Source organism: Grampus griseus (assembly GCF_964374135.1).
Source record: "Grampus griseus genome assembly, chromosome: 15".
In the NCBI taxonomy this organism is placed as follows: domain Eukaryota; kingdom Metazoa; phylum Chordata; class Mammalia; order Artiodactyla; family Delphinidae; genus Grampus; species Grampus griseus.
Window position 1 is genome coordinate 68999203 of NC_139009.1, and position 15340 is coordinate 69014542.

Consider the following 15340-nt stretch of genomic DNA (forward strand, 5'->3'; position numbering starts at 1 on the left):
ACAGAGGTCTCTCTGCTGCCTGCTGTGGCATCGGAGCCTGCAACAAGTATAACTTAGTGTCCCAGGATAGTACTGAAATTTTAGATCACATTACTCCTTGTAGAGAGAATGCATAGGTGCAATGATAGGTGTGATTTAAAAGCAGTGCTCTTGTAACAATTGGATGTGGGGTGAGTACAGGTAAATCTATTATTTTGGGAAGTAGTTTTGAACTATATCGTTCCCTGAATTATTTCAAGTTACAATTTTTATAGAGTTCGACATTGGAAAAAATGGGACATCAATTATGTAGGACAAGAGAGACTGTTATAGCTCCAACTTGATGGCAGAAGAGGATCCTAGCCTCCTTTGCTTGGGGGAGAATTATTGGGACTGCTCTCTTTATAACCATGCTTTCCAGTTGCCACTCCATAAACGTAAGAATGAAAACATTAATTTTTAAAGTAAAGATGTTAATAAAAAATAAGTTAAGGAAAAATCACAAAGCACAGAATATTATGCTAGTGAAATAAAGGGACTGAGAATAGACAGGATAAAAAGAAATTAAAGTAAGGCTTACTTAAAAAAAAGAAGATAAAGTAAGAAACGTAGCCTCACAATTTTAAAATGAACTAAAATGACAATAGGAGATGAACTAAAAGATCAAAAGAATAAAAAGATTAAATGAGCTTTAAGGATGCAAATGAGAGACTTAGATATTTAAAATGTAAGATCTCAGTGGACTAAAATAAGTCCGTACAATTGGAAACAGCATAAAATCCTCTTGCAGGAGCACACCTTTGGCATAAAGGGAGAGATAGGAAACCTTGGCCTCGCCCTTTCTCTGTTTGGTGCTTGCATGTTACCCATGAAATGTTCCCTCCGTGACCAGGGAGCGAGCTGGATGCTGCTGCCGCTGCTGCTCCCTTTCTGGCCAGTAGAGGGCAGCCTCAGAGAGTCGCGGACAGGCTGAGCTGACCCCGGAGTGTGCTAGCAAAGAGAGCCTGCCCGGTTGTTTCTTTTTTTAAGTCGCTCTCAAATATGCAGAAGCAATACTCCTCCTTCACTCCACTTTGGCTTTCACTCTCTGTATTTTTGCCTAGGATTCACCTCCAGGAGTTTGTTTGTTCCTATCACTTTAGCAACGGTAGTCTTTTCCTCTAGTCCTTAAGCCCCTGGCTTCATTTTTTTTTTTTTTTTTCTTATCTTTTTCTGTTTTTCTAAAGCCTGTTTGAGAGCTCTCCAGTCCCCTGAAAACACACACACATACACACACACAAACAACCCATGTCCCCTCCCGCCAATTTGCCCCCCTCCACCCATTACACACAACCCAAACCCATCCACTCATAGATAAGCACACACAGGCAATCCGCACCCCCACACATGCACACACACACACATACACACATGCACACAGATGCACGTGCACATGCGCAATGCCTTTTACGCGTTTTCTCTCCCCTAAGTGGCTTCTTCCTGCTAGCTGTTCACATCCATCATTGCAGTACTCCCCATCTCCACCACGGATATAGATTGGAATATTGTAAATTTATTGTTTCTTTTCCAGGGAGATTTTTTTTTTTAAAGCTTTTCCCCTGTGATCTATACATAATGAATAATTCTATTAGAAATGTGATGAACGGTGTAACTTTTATGCAGAGTTTTTGAAGCTCAATGTTGCAGTGCGTTTACTTTCATGACAGCCCCGGGCCGTGGCAGGTGGGGAGCTCATTCGGCTGACACTGTAAATTCTCTCTTGCCATGATTTCCCAAAGCGTGTTCCTTAGGTTCTCATAGATAATGCATGCATTTTAAAGGGGACCCCTCTATGCTCAAATATGTTTGAGGAATACTGCAGGAGACGGACTTGTTTAATGCAGAACTCCCCAAAGCATTTCATGTGCTAATGTACCCTGGGCCATGTGGCATTTCCAAAACATATCTGGCTAAGGTAACTTATTTTTTCATCAGAACATTACATCTCTAAGCTCAGTGTTCCGTGGAAAATAATTTAGGAAATAATGTTATAATGACAATAGTACATTTTCCTTGTTCTACAGGGAAACTGTTTTACAATTGCCCTTATTGAGTTCAAATTTACCTCAGTATATTTCCATCAAATTGGCATTTCTTTATATTTTTTAGTCCAAAAGTATAATAAAAATCCATCTGAGAGCCGATATATAACCTTGAAGAGTCTCCTGAAACCTCAAAGCAGAACAAACACTTTTTATTGTTTTTTGTTAATATGGGTTCCCATAAAAGAGTGCTTTGAAAATCAGCAATCCTTATAAAGGAAAGTAGTCTAATTATACTTTGATCAGGTATTTCTTTAATTAGAGTATCAGTATTTAATGCATGTTACATGGTAAAAAAATATATATATATATATATATAAATAATAAATGCATCATCTGAAAAGCAGTAGATAGAAAGAGAGCAAGAAAGAGAGAGAGAATTCAAATGGATCCCACTGGGAAGAGTCCTTGCAGACAGAACTCTAGTACAGATGGCAGGTGGGGCAGGGCACCTGTGGCCCCCTCTCAGCTTTCCTTTGAGAATCTCACTTGTAAGATATACCCTGCAAAGCCATCCACTGTACTGAGGACTCCATGTGATTTTTTGATACTGTTTGGAAGGTTACTTAGGCACAAGGGACAGAATTTGAGTAACGTTATTCTGAGTTAAGTAAAAATTATCCTTTTCGTAAGATCTAAGAAAGTGCAAATGTGAAGGTAGTCTTTATGCCAAAACCTGCCACAGAATAGCTCATAGGAAGGACCTCACGCATTTGCCTTCTAAACTGAAGAGAGAGCTTCGACCAATGAGTAATTTCCTAGGAAATCCACCATTCCAGTGGACCTCAGACGTGGTCTGTGTTTAGTGGGTGCTTTTTTCTTTCGAAGTCACCACCTGCTTCACGCATTCCTTAGGGCATCATCATTTTGTGCTGAAGGGATCTCCCTGCTGTGGAGATTTGCATTTTAACAACAAGTAGAGAATCAGAGCCACTGATCCTTTTTTTTTTTAATAACAAAGTGAATCAGTTATACATATACATATGTTCCCATATCTCTTCCCTCTTGCATCTCCCTCCCTCCCACCCTCCCTATCCCACCCCTCCAGGCGGTCACAAAGCACCTAGGGGTAAGACAGGAATAAAGCCACTGATACTTTGAGCACAGCTTTCAGCAAATACCTTAGGATATGTTGGAGAGTTACGGCAAGCTATTCCCAGAGAGCATGCTCCGACCTATTTTGTAATAATTAAGCAGCTATTTTATATCCTATTGGGAAAAAAAAATCACACACGTGTCTTTTATGCTCTTCACCCTCTTTTTAGCACTAAGCACTCTAGTAGGCACATAGTAGGTACTCAGCAGATGGCAGGTGGGCAATGGCATGACTACCTACTATCATTTGGTTTCCTTATTATATTTGTAGATATGGTAAATTATGCTTTCTAAATATATATGTGTGTGTGTATACACACACACACACACACACACACACACACACATACACACATATATATATGATGAACATCAAAGGAAAGAGCAATGGAATGGCAATACCATCAAAGGATCCAAGGGTCAGAAGACCATTTACTCCATCACTACCATGCTGGTTCTTGGACCTCTGAGTGTGCACCTCCAGTGAAGATGAGCGAACCATTAGTGCAGCAGGTCATTCCACTGTGATTAACGTTGTTGGAATGATCTTCCTTGTTTGGAGCAGAGAAGGGGTCCCTAATGAAAACCAGCAATTGGGCAAAGTTGGTGTTGCCTCTCTATTTCCTGCAGTTAATTACCATACACTTCATCAGTCTCTCCACTCCCTTGACTTGCTGGAAATACTATTCTCCAGGTTCTGCTCTATGTTTTCGATCTTCCTTTTGATTCTTACCTTTCTGTAAACCTTTGGAAATTGGGATTAACTGGGCCTTCTTAGGCCTGTTCTTGTCCTGTTCACTTTGCTAGTATACCATTCACTACCTTGTGTCCACGTAGCCCTGATGATTCCCAGATCCTCATACAGGCTGATATATCTGTTGAATTCTGGATGCATATTTCTGTATACCTCTGGACATCACTACCTACATGTTTCCAGGATCCTCAGGCTTAGCAGGGGCAAAACTAAGCATAAACGCTCTGTGACACCTTCCCTTTAGGAAGCGTCTCTGTTTTCTCCTTATCTAAGCTCTTTTGGAACATGTTAGCACCTTTATCAGGATACTGTCAGTTAATTGTGACAGACTACACACACATACATGCACACACATTATGAGTCCTTTTCTAGAATGCTAGTTTTTATACAAAATATATTAGCTCCTAGTGGGAAGTCACCTGTACTGTATATGCCTTTTGGATGCTATTTACTCAAGTTTCAGAAGGCATCCTGCCATGGGACTCTCTGCTTCTCTTGAAGGGGATGCATGCTATGTGTGTACCAGTCCTATTGTTGGTTACGTATTATGGTCTAGTCTGGGGCTGTAAAATCTTTCCATAGCCCCACAAAGCGCTACACTGAAATGTGCTTTCCTCAAAGGCTACAAATTTAAAAAAATGTCAAGCCAGTGCCACGATCTCTTTCAAAAACCCTTCCATTGAGATAGCCTTTGCCAAGAACACAGTTTTGAAACAAAGCATGGTGTTTTCTCCCTGAAGATTAGATTCAGGACAAAGTATCTTACGGAAAGTTGAGACTTTGTCAAGGCCACTTTAGAATTTATCCAAGTAGCCCGTTTCTTCTCCACGCAGAGTCTTGTCCTGGCCTCAGAAATTTCTGGTTTAGAAAACAGGGTGCCAAGGCAGCCGCCTCTTCTCTGCTGATTGTTTTTGCACTGTCCTCCTTTCAGAACAAGATCATCCTGGACCCCATGACGTTCAGCGAGGCCCGGTTCCGGCCGTCCCTAGAGGAGCGCCTGGAAAGCATCATCAGCGGCGCGGCTCTCATGGCCGACTCCTCGTGCACCCGCGACGACCGGCGGGAGCGGATCGTGGCCGAGTGCAACGCCGTGCGCCAGGCGCTCCAGGACCTGCTCAGCGAGTACATGAACAACGTAAGTCCCGGGCTCTCAGGCCCGCGCCGCGCTCGGGGGATTCCGGTGCGTGATCTGGTGGCTCTGAGGAAAGCAGGCACAGTTTGGAAAGAGGACAGGTGAAACCCAAGAGCCGCTTTGGGAGCGTCCTGTCTTGATCGCGTGTCGGAATGCATTGGTAGCAGGGAAGAGATTGGTGGAAGAGGTTTCATAGGAAAACTTTGGCTTTTTACTTGAGTGATTTCTGGGTCGTTTTAGTGGCTGCTCTTTATTTAGGTAAGATTTCAGTCGGCAAAAGTAGACGGTGGATGGAAATAACTGAGGTCACACTGAAGTCCTCTACACAGAGCAATTTCAAAGCTAAGGATGGCTGTAGATGGCTAATCTTCATCCCGAAGAGGCATTAGGAATTATAATAGATTTTCAAAAGTTTGGACAGAGTTGGTTAAGGTGGAAACTTCTAACTGCAGTAAAACTTGGGAAAACTTTATTGATTCACTGTGCATTTAGAAATTAGGGAATGTCTCCAAGTTTTCAAATGGCTGTTAGTAACATCTAGTGATATGGCAGCACAGACACCAGCTGTTCTCTCCTACAGGTGTAGAATGTGATACTTCTTGTGTACCTGAAAACTAGATGAAGGAGATGAAGCCATATTCTTTGTTTTGAAAGGCACTGAATTATGTTTGTATTGATTTGCTCTATTCATTCAGCAGAGGTGATGTTGTTGATGCCCAGGGCTTGCACCCATGAATGATCTGAGTTCCTCCTGTCCTGGACTCCTGGGTTTGAGAGAATTCAGCATGAAGTGGAAAAATGTAGTGAGGTCTTGACATTACATGTTGAAGGAATGCCCTGTGTAGGTGTCAGGTAGGGAACGGGGACTCTGAAAATCGGCTCCCAGCCTTTGAAGCCCACCCTGGGTCCTGCTGGAACACCCTGAGGCAAAGCTGAGACAAAGCAGTCAACCCATGTCCTTCCCTCCAGCCTGGTTCTTCTTACCACTCCCATCCCTAACTGACATGTAGGTTCTCAGGTCAAGCCAGGAGTCAGCAGTGCCAGGCACAGAGCTCCTCCTGCCACACCCTCCAGAGAACTTTGATCTAGAAAACAGAAAGATGTAGAATGCCCTCCTCAAAGCCCAAATCTGTTTCCTTCCCATACACCTTCAGATTCTTTGCTTTTGCAAGATTTGCCCATTTTCAGCACGCAAAGAATAAGGTGTGGTTGTCTCACATGGTATTCTTCTGCTTATGAGGACTTCTCTATAGGATCTGGATGGCCAACACTTTCTGTGATTTTGGTCTACGGGTGCTACGCAGGGTACGGCTAGAAATGTCGATCGCCAGTGCCTTCCATCCTGTGTCAATCGTTTTGAATAATGGATTTAACAAAAAAAGAGGGCTTATAAAATCTGGGATTCTGTTTGTTTGTTTTTAACAGAATGGCAACAGGCTAATGATTTATATGTGGAATTTGATTTTATATGAAGGCATGCTGGTATTTCTAGCAATGAAGAATTACTGCCAAAGAAGGAAGTAGAAACTGTGGAGATCAGAGTGATGGTTAAGATCTCAATATAAATAAATCAGAAAAAGAAGGATGTTCCTGTGTTCTTTTAATCACAGAATGTGATTAAAGAAGAATTGATCGAGATGTGACATGTAATTTTCAGTTCGTTGTCTAGAATCCGGTCAAGTAGAAGTTTTTCTTTCAGTATAAACTCAAACAGATCATCAGGGCTGATGGATTTTTGTGTTTTATTGACTCCAGGTGCTTGTTTTTCTGTTCACAACCTTGTGATGCAGGAATGTTTTGTATTTTTATTGAAAATTAGGCTTCTACTTTGACACAGTTACAGATAATACGTAGGTGGGTATAGTGCTTAAATTTTAAAGTGTGAAAATTCTGTTCATTTTGAACCACCAGGATCAAAGGCTGAAATAAAACACCTCCTACTGACTTTTTTATAAAGTGTATAAAATTTACTTGGACTTCACACTTCTTTGGTGATTTCAAGATAGAATTGGATGCAGCTAGACCGGCTTCATAATCCCTGTCTAGTGCACTCATTACTACTGCCACAATATCAGTTTATATTTATTTTGATATAGCATCTGTGCCTTACTAAAATGTCTGTTGTAGTTAACAGCAACCAAAACATTAGTCAGTTGTGACTAGGCTGTTATAAGATATTTCATTTTCAATTTTCTAAGCTCTGGACATGAAGGTTTTATCAAGTTATCACTCTGCAGATTTTCATATTAATATGCTAGGCAATATCATTAGGATAAAGAAATAATTAGATTGAGAAGAAAAGATTTTGAAATTGGCATAACTGACACTTCTGTTGAGATTGGGTGCCTTCAGAATGGTATGGCCATAGACAAAACTGACATTTCTGGATTCTAAAAATCACCTGATCAGTTCCTGATGAAGATTCAACTTTTCATGCTCACTTGTAGGTGAAGCTGTTCTAAAATCATACACATCCATGCCAAGTGGTATGAAATGGAGGAAGATGGACATTGGGGAAAAGAGCTATAAACTAAATGATTAGGAGAAAGTTGTCTGCATGGGGTATGAGCCATGTTTTAGCCACATGGATACACTGAGCTCAATAGGGTGTCAGTTGTTTGTTGGATATTTCCACAAGGGTATATTCAGATTAATGAATGTGTGTGTGATTTGAAGATTTAACAAAATCATGCATGTAAAAGAGACTGTGGTTTGAGGAAAAAGGGCTGAGTGAACAGATGCTTGTGACAAAATTTATGATCCCAGAATGTGACAGTGTTAGAAAAGATGGTTGGAATGGTTTTGGGAAAGCCTTCGATGGCCTTAATTATTTTTTATCAAGTTAATGATGTAATCCAGAGAAGGTTCTTAAAAATAATCCTCCTTGAAATCAAACATCATTATTGTACATATGTGAAGACTAATGGGTAGAGAGAGACTCTTTTTCAAAAGGATGTGTGACCTTTGGATTAGTGCCATCAGAGTGGTTTTTGCAGTATTATGCTGAGTACTATAAATAGATCCAAATTATAATGAAGACATAAACGTGTATCTGGAACTTATAATTTTATACAGCTTTCTTTCATTGGCAGTAAAACTACTTTTTCATCAAAAAAAAATCTTAAAAGTGGCCTCATGACAGGAAACAAGTAAACATGGTATTTTATTGATCAACATTTTGTGATGGATTTGAAGTTAGAATATTGTATTTATTTAGTGGATATGTATTGCATGCCTGCCTACTTTGTGCCTGACACTGTTCTAGGATTCTGGGGATATAGAAGGGGAAAAAATAGACAAACTTCTCTGCTCTCATGGAGTTTACACTCTAGGTTGGGGAGACAGACAATCAATCAATCAATAATCTGAGTAAGAGTTATCTCAGATGGTGATAAGTGAAACAGGGAAATATAAAACCTGTGAGATGGCAGCATGGAGTGTAGTTGTAAGGATGACCTGGAAAAGGTTCACTGAGAAGATGACACTTGGTTAAAGATCTTTCAGAGATGAGGGAGCAGAGAGCACTTGAGGTGGAATGAGAGGCAAGGTCTAGTGCTCATTGACCTTGTGTGAGAAGGTGCCTGAGCTCTTGAGGAACCTTCTTGGGGAGGCTCACAGACTGTTCCAAGTGAGTGGAAGGTAGCAGGTGATGGGGTCTTCAAGGAGACAAGGTGTCAGACTATGTAGGGCCTTGTGCACCATTATTCAGAATTACACTTTTACTTTAATGAAATGGGAGGCCATTGGAGAATGTTGGGCAGAAAATGCCATAATTTAGGTATTGAGGACAGGTCATAGGAGTTCAAAAGGTAAAAAACAAAACAAAACAGGAGGACAGAGGAGGAGAGGAGCCCCTGGAATAATTCATGAAAGGATGGTGGCTTGTGCCAAGAGGTAGCAGTAGTGTAAAGTGCTCAAATTCTAACTATTTATGAACGTGGAATGGACATTGGGCAGTGTGAATGGCAGCTGCAGCTGTATCAGCCGCCCTAATATGGTATCTTCAGCTTTGATATCTTCATTTCGTTTTGGTTGCACAGAAAATTCTGATTTACTCAGATGTAGTAACACTTGGTAAACAGCTCACTTTGCAATGCCTGGATACTCTGCTAGACAGATTACATTTGAAAAGGGAGTTCAGTAGAAAAAAATTGTTTCAAAAATACCCAAGTATGGTTCACATTCTTATAAATATAAAAGACTAAAAAGATATAATGCTTATTCTAAGTACTAAAACGAAATGCTGAACAATATGGAGATGTGTTAAACCATTACTACCTTCTACACAATTCACTGTTAGGCTTTGGTGAGGAAATGTGATGAGCAGATAGGCCTGGACCTTGTGCGTTTTGGTGCTGAACTGCCTGGTTCAGTTTCATAGACAAAAACACTCTGTGTTGCTCTAGATTGTTCTTTAAAGAGTAATGCACAGCTACAGTTTTCTTAAACAGTTGCACAGTTAGAGATTGTATGCACAATGATGGCAGAGACTAAGGTGGCATAAAGGAATGATTTTCTGGTCTCATCTGTGTTAAAGTGTGGCAGGTTATTTTTTAATTTTACTTTTATGAATAATTAAAATTATATATTTTTATAAAATATTTGAATCTAACTTTTTTTCAAGCCTCTTGAAGCATCTAAGTGAATCCCTGGGGACAGTGTGTAAACCACTAATGTAATGCATGCATTAAAAGCACATGGGGACAAATTGATGTGGGAACATATGTACATATTACAAGTGCCTGAAGGGTCATTGTCACAGCCTTTGCTTTAGGGTGGAATTTAATGTAAAGGGTGTTCCTGATGGAGCCTATTTGTGAGGGGTTAAGGTCTGAAATAAGATCTCAAAGGGTCATTTCTAGCCTGGTTTGGGGCCCATACCCCACCAAGGCTCCAGCATACAACAGTACATGAGGAACTTGTAGAGTGATATCCAGGGCCTGGGGAGCTCTGAAAAGAGTGGGCTTCACACTGTTTTTTTTGTTGTTGTTGTTTGTTTTTAATGGTGCAAAAGAAATATATGTTCATTGTAAAGGGTGAAAAACAAAGATAGAAGAAAAAGTTTATTCACAATCTCACTCGCTAAAGATAATCATCTTTGATAATTTTGTACATGTCTTTCCAATGTTTGTAAACTTCTATGAGTGATATATTTATACACACACAGAGACACACATATGTTATGCCTGGAGTTGTAAAAAATGGACTCATTGTAAATGATGACTTGTAATCTATTTTCTTTACTTAATATAGTGTGAATATGTTACCATATTAATAAACATTCTCAAACCTTATGTTGACTAGCTGAATAACATTTTATTATATAAATATGCAATAATTCATTTAGAAGCAATACATTTTGAGAGTATTTTTATATAGCGTATTGGAAAAGATAAGTAGGCAAGACTTCTGGGGCTGGCAGTAGAGAAGAGTGTTTGAGATCCCAAGCAAGACTGAGGAACAGAGTGAGAAGGTGGGGAGAACACGGCTTCCCAGTTTCTGTGCTTAAGGGGCTCCCTGAAAATTTTGTGCAAGGAACGTTTTGTAGGTAAAGAAAATTTAAATGCCTCTGAGGTTCTATTTAAAATTGTCTTAAGTATATTTTTCTGTACTTTATCAATTTTCTGCATACATTTGATTTTCATTTATCAGAATTTCTGTAAGTTGGCTATGTGTTGTACTGCCGAGAGGGGCTCAGAACATCTAGAGGACAAGTTCAACGGTTAGATTTGACCCAGATCCCAGAGAAGGCATTGAAAGCTTCTGAAGGGAGTGTCATCAGAAAGATAACTTAGTCATAGAAATTGTTATAATGTTGGATTTCTCCAAATGGGAAGGCAGGAGAAAGATGGAGTAGTTGTTATCACATAAGAATAAGGGTAATTGTTGATTAAACATAACATTTGTTTTCAGTATTATCTAGGCCTTCTCATTTCTCTCCCTTCTGTAATCATGTAAAAGAGGGGATGAAACTCACAAAAGCCACTTTGGCCAATTCTGAGTTTCTCTACTAAAAGGTTTGGCTTAAAATAGAGTAGAAAGTAATGTTTAAAAATGCTTGTGGGCTGTTTATGACCTAATGTTGCCTATACCCTCCCCCCACCCCATAACAGCCCTCCATTTTAAGGGGTATCTTAATGGGATTGGTTGCTTCATTCAAGGGCAAGAGTTCTGATATCCCAAATTTGGTACCTATGGTGAGGTTTTCCTTGCCTTTTCCTTATTTGAAACTTTTCTTTTCCCCCTTTCTACTCTCTGCCTTCAAATATGTTCAGTGCCCACATCTCTATTAATTTTGAAGTTGAAATTCATCTGTGCAATTATGCTTTTCATGTAAAACGTTTGCATCCATGAAGAGACAGTTTTAAAATTCCTTTTGAGTTGCAGGTTCTGGCTCAGGTATTGAAAGAGCACAATTAGTTTACCAGCCTGTTCTCTGAGGTCTAAAACTATCCTTTGAATCTACTCTTCCAGTGGAATATGGTTGGGGTGGGAAGTCATCTGGGTAGTGCATGAGGCCTCCATCCTTGAATTAAGGCATTTGCAATCCTATTTGCCTCTGTTTCCAGGCAGTTTTCAGTGTGACTCATAGAGGTACCCTGAGACTAGTACAGGATCTTCCAAATTTTTAATCTTTTCCTTTCCTTCCGTCTTCTTATATTAATATTGTATTCCTTTGCTGTAGTGGGATCTCAAAAAGCCAAGGGAGTGTCGTGGGGGGCATGCAGGCGGAAGTCACTCAGGCACAGGTGGTGGGAGAACGTCCAGCCATGCTGGTGGGACATGTTCCTTGGAAGGAAATAATGCAAGTGAGAGTGTAAGAGATCTTGTGCCAGACCAAGCATCCTACAGAGCATGAGAATGTTCCGAGAGGCTTCAGGAGGAGATCCAGACTGGCAGGTGGTTGGTTGACACTAGAGTGATCTGGGCACAGTCCCACAGTAGCTGTGGAGCACAGGTGTAGGTAACATCCGTTCCTTGTGGGGACATGGCAGGTCTCTTTGGTCTCAAAGGACCCCAGGTGTGGGAATTTATTCCAGTGGGGATTTAGGCCCTTTGAAAAGTACAGCATGCCATACACATGTTTGCTATTACTAATCATCAGCTAAATACATACAGTTAAATGACTCACAGGATCCCAGGACAGATGAGTCTAACCAGACTTGTTTTACTTGGATCATCAAGGTCAATTCACAGTGCGGTCTCACACATTATCTCCTTGGCCAGGAAAAGTACTTCCTACGTGAAACCCTCCTTTGTTCCCCACTGTGGATAGTTTAACAGACAGGTAGCCTTACAGACAGCTCCCAGTCTAGTTCTATAATGGGGCTCCCAGTCTAGTTCTATAATGAATTAAGTCTGAGCAATGGAAATCATAACTCCAGGAGCTCACTGGTGACTTCTTTATGGAGGAAAAGCAGTTCTGAGCAATCAGTCTCTCTCTCTCTCTCTCTTCCCCCCTTCCCTCTCTTTCTTCTTCCCTCCCTCCCTTTTCTTCTCGCTACCACCTTTGTGCCTGGTAGAATTTCTTAAAATTATTTTCAGTGCATGGATGAACTCACAAGAATGTAAGGGAGTTACTCAGAGGTAAGAAATGACAAGAAAACAATAGACTAGAGATAGGTCTGCAGATTCCTCCTGGCCTAGACTTTGTTTTTAAATGGTACAATACGTAAAGAACAGGAGGCAAAGTCTGAGACCCAGCTGGATGGACAGGCAGATTAGGGACCTCAGTGTAAAGCCTGGATTCTCAGATGGTGTCACTACGAGGGCATGAGCTAAGAAAATAAAACTTCCACGCAGAGAGAAGCAATGGAAATACATGCTGTCTTGGCTTCTAAAAAGCAGGAGAAAAGAATCTCTCCTCTGCCACCACGAATTTCTAACCACGATCTCGAAATCACTCCGTTTTGGGATCAGAATCTATATTTGAGGGTGACCTAAAGTTTGCTCAAAATTTCATTTTAAGTCATTCTAGGTGGCGGGTTGCTAGGTACCTGGCAGAAGCAAAGACCAATCCTCTCTAGAGGAATACACTTTAAACACAGGGCTCAAAGAATTTCCACAGATAAAGTTACAAGGAACAGAAATTAGCATTCTAGAATCACTAAAAGCAAAATGAAACAGGCCACTATGATTGACAGTTGGCACAAACAACCAGTTGTAGACCAGAACTACAAGGGCTGAAGATCTGCAATTATTAGACACAGTTTATAAATTATCTTTAAAGAAATTAAAGAGAGCATTGCAAATGTGATCGTGAAACAAGAGAATGGACTGAGAGCCTTGGAAGGCAGGATTGGAGGTTGTGTGGTGGAGGAACACAGGCTTATTTGAAGGGCCTGGACAGCAGGTTCCTTGTTGCCACCAGCCTGGGATAATGAAGAAAGAGACACGGTCATTGAGAGTGTCCGGAGTGGTGCTTCTGGTAACTTCTGGAGCCAGAGCTGGTTATCTCTTGCAGCAACACCTTGGGTAGATATTAATCACCTTATCTACAGTGGATTTCTGTACGGAACTCTTTTTGGTGACAGAAAGAATAGAAAATCTAAAATGAAACGGGAGATGAAAACAAAAATCCACTTTAACAGCAAAATTAAGTCCCATACTTAGAACTCTAGCTAGCTTCTTTCCTTATCAAACATACCCCTTCACTGAGTCCTTGAAAGTTGGTTCTGAATCTTACAAGGTCAATCAATACAATGAGGAACAGCAAGTAACATTGAGACAGGAAGGGGCTGTCTCTGACTCCGTCAGTGAGTAGAGATGGCTGACAGAGTTGACTGCTGGGTCATCAGATTTGGCCGTTCCAGTTAAGACAGCCTGGACAGCACAATCCGTCAACTGATCTTCTTGGGAGAGACTTTTGGGTATTTCAAGGAAGACCTCGCAAAACTGTCAGGGAGAGCAGCAGGCTGTACACCACCACCAAGCCCATGAACCTGGATATACCTTTCCTTTGTGTTTCCAAAGGACGTGGGAAGGCTTCCAAAGATAAGCTCCCAAGGGCCTCCTTGCTTGGGCCTAATGCTGCTGTGAGACCATCCTGAAAATTTCTCTTGATTCATTTAGGAAATTGTTACACTGTAAGAACTGTCTCACTGGTGGTGACACGTCCCTGTGCTTCAGACCCACCGGGATCTTTGCTGCTTTGGCAACTTTGTACTTACCATCTCTCTGGAATGTTCTTCCTTCAACTTTATATGGATGGCCTTTCTTTCAAATTTTAGTTTGATTATGTTGTTCTTAGTCATCTCAGTATATTAATTTCTGTTATAGCATCTGCCAACCTCTGAAATTACAGCAGCTCTTTGTGCTGTTATTGTCTGCTCCACTGGAATTTAAGCTCCCATGAGAGGGATCTTGTCTTATTCACAATCCCCAGGATCTAGCCTGGAATAGTAAATACATATTTTCGGAATAAATAAATGACTTCTCTCTCATCATCTTCTTTTGATAATCATAATCACAATCATAATTATCATCATCAGAAGAAAAAGAATAAGAAGAAGGAGAAGGGGGGTGGGACAGAGAAGGAAAAGCAGCAGAGGAATTAGCAACATATAACGCATAGATTTTGAGTCTTTTGAATCCCATGTTTTGGAACATAATGATTCAAGTGTTTTTTCGGCTTCATCTACCTAGATAAACCTATAAGTAAATTAACTAAAGTTAACTATTCTTGGCTTCTTCATGACTCACTTTGAGGTGCCCAGACATCTCCCTACAGTTAAAGCTATAGTTAAGGCCCCCATCAATTCTTTCTAGAAAAGCCTAAAATGATCCTGTGACTATCAGTAGAGAAAAAAGTGATATGAAGCGTGCCGCTTGCTTTTCAGTTCCAAGAGCTCCACCAAGCAGCTCACTCTTTACGTGGGCCTCTCACTGTTGTGGCCTCTCCCATTGCGGAGCACAGGCTCCGGACGCGCAGGCTCAGCAGCCATGGCTCACAGGCCCAGCCGCTCCGCGGCATGTGGGATCTTCCCGGACCGGGGCACAAACCCATGTACCCTGTGTCGGCAGGCAGACTCTCAACCACTGCGCCACCAGGGAAGCCCACAGCTCACTCTTAATTCTTCCATTTTAAGTGTGTCCTCCAGGGTGACCTGTCTGGGCTTAAGTTCTAGGGGATGTATGGTAAGGTCTGGGAGGAGCTGGGCCATTTTTAGGTCTGCAGAATTCTGCAGGCTGGACTAGGAACTTCGGAAATTACTTAACTCATCCCTGCCTAGAAGGCACAAAGAGCTTGTATATGTACCTAAGAGAGAAATCAATACAAGAAAAGCATCATAATTCACC

General features: G+C 41.1%; 1 protein-coding gene across 3 annotated transcripts in view; it reads left to right on the plus strand.

The window, feature by feature from the left end:
- Nucleotides 1-15340, plus strand: part of CTNNA2 (catenin alpha 2) — a gene marked incomplete at both ends in the record, with an annotated part of 1036807 nt that overhangs the window by 272356 nt on the left and 749111 nt on the right. For all 3 annotated transcript variants that reach the window (XM_082672515.1, XM_082672516.1, XM_082672517.1), the window contains one exon: nucleotides 4841-5044. In XM_082672515.1, the coding sequence (XP_082528641.1) occupies nucleotides 4841-5044 (204 nt within the window). The remainder of the gene's footprint in view (nucleotides 1-4840; nucleotides 5045-15340) is intronic.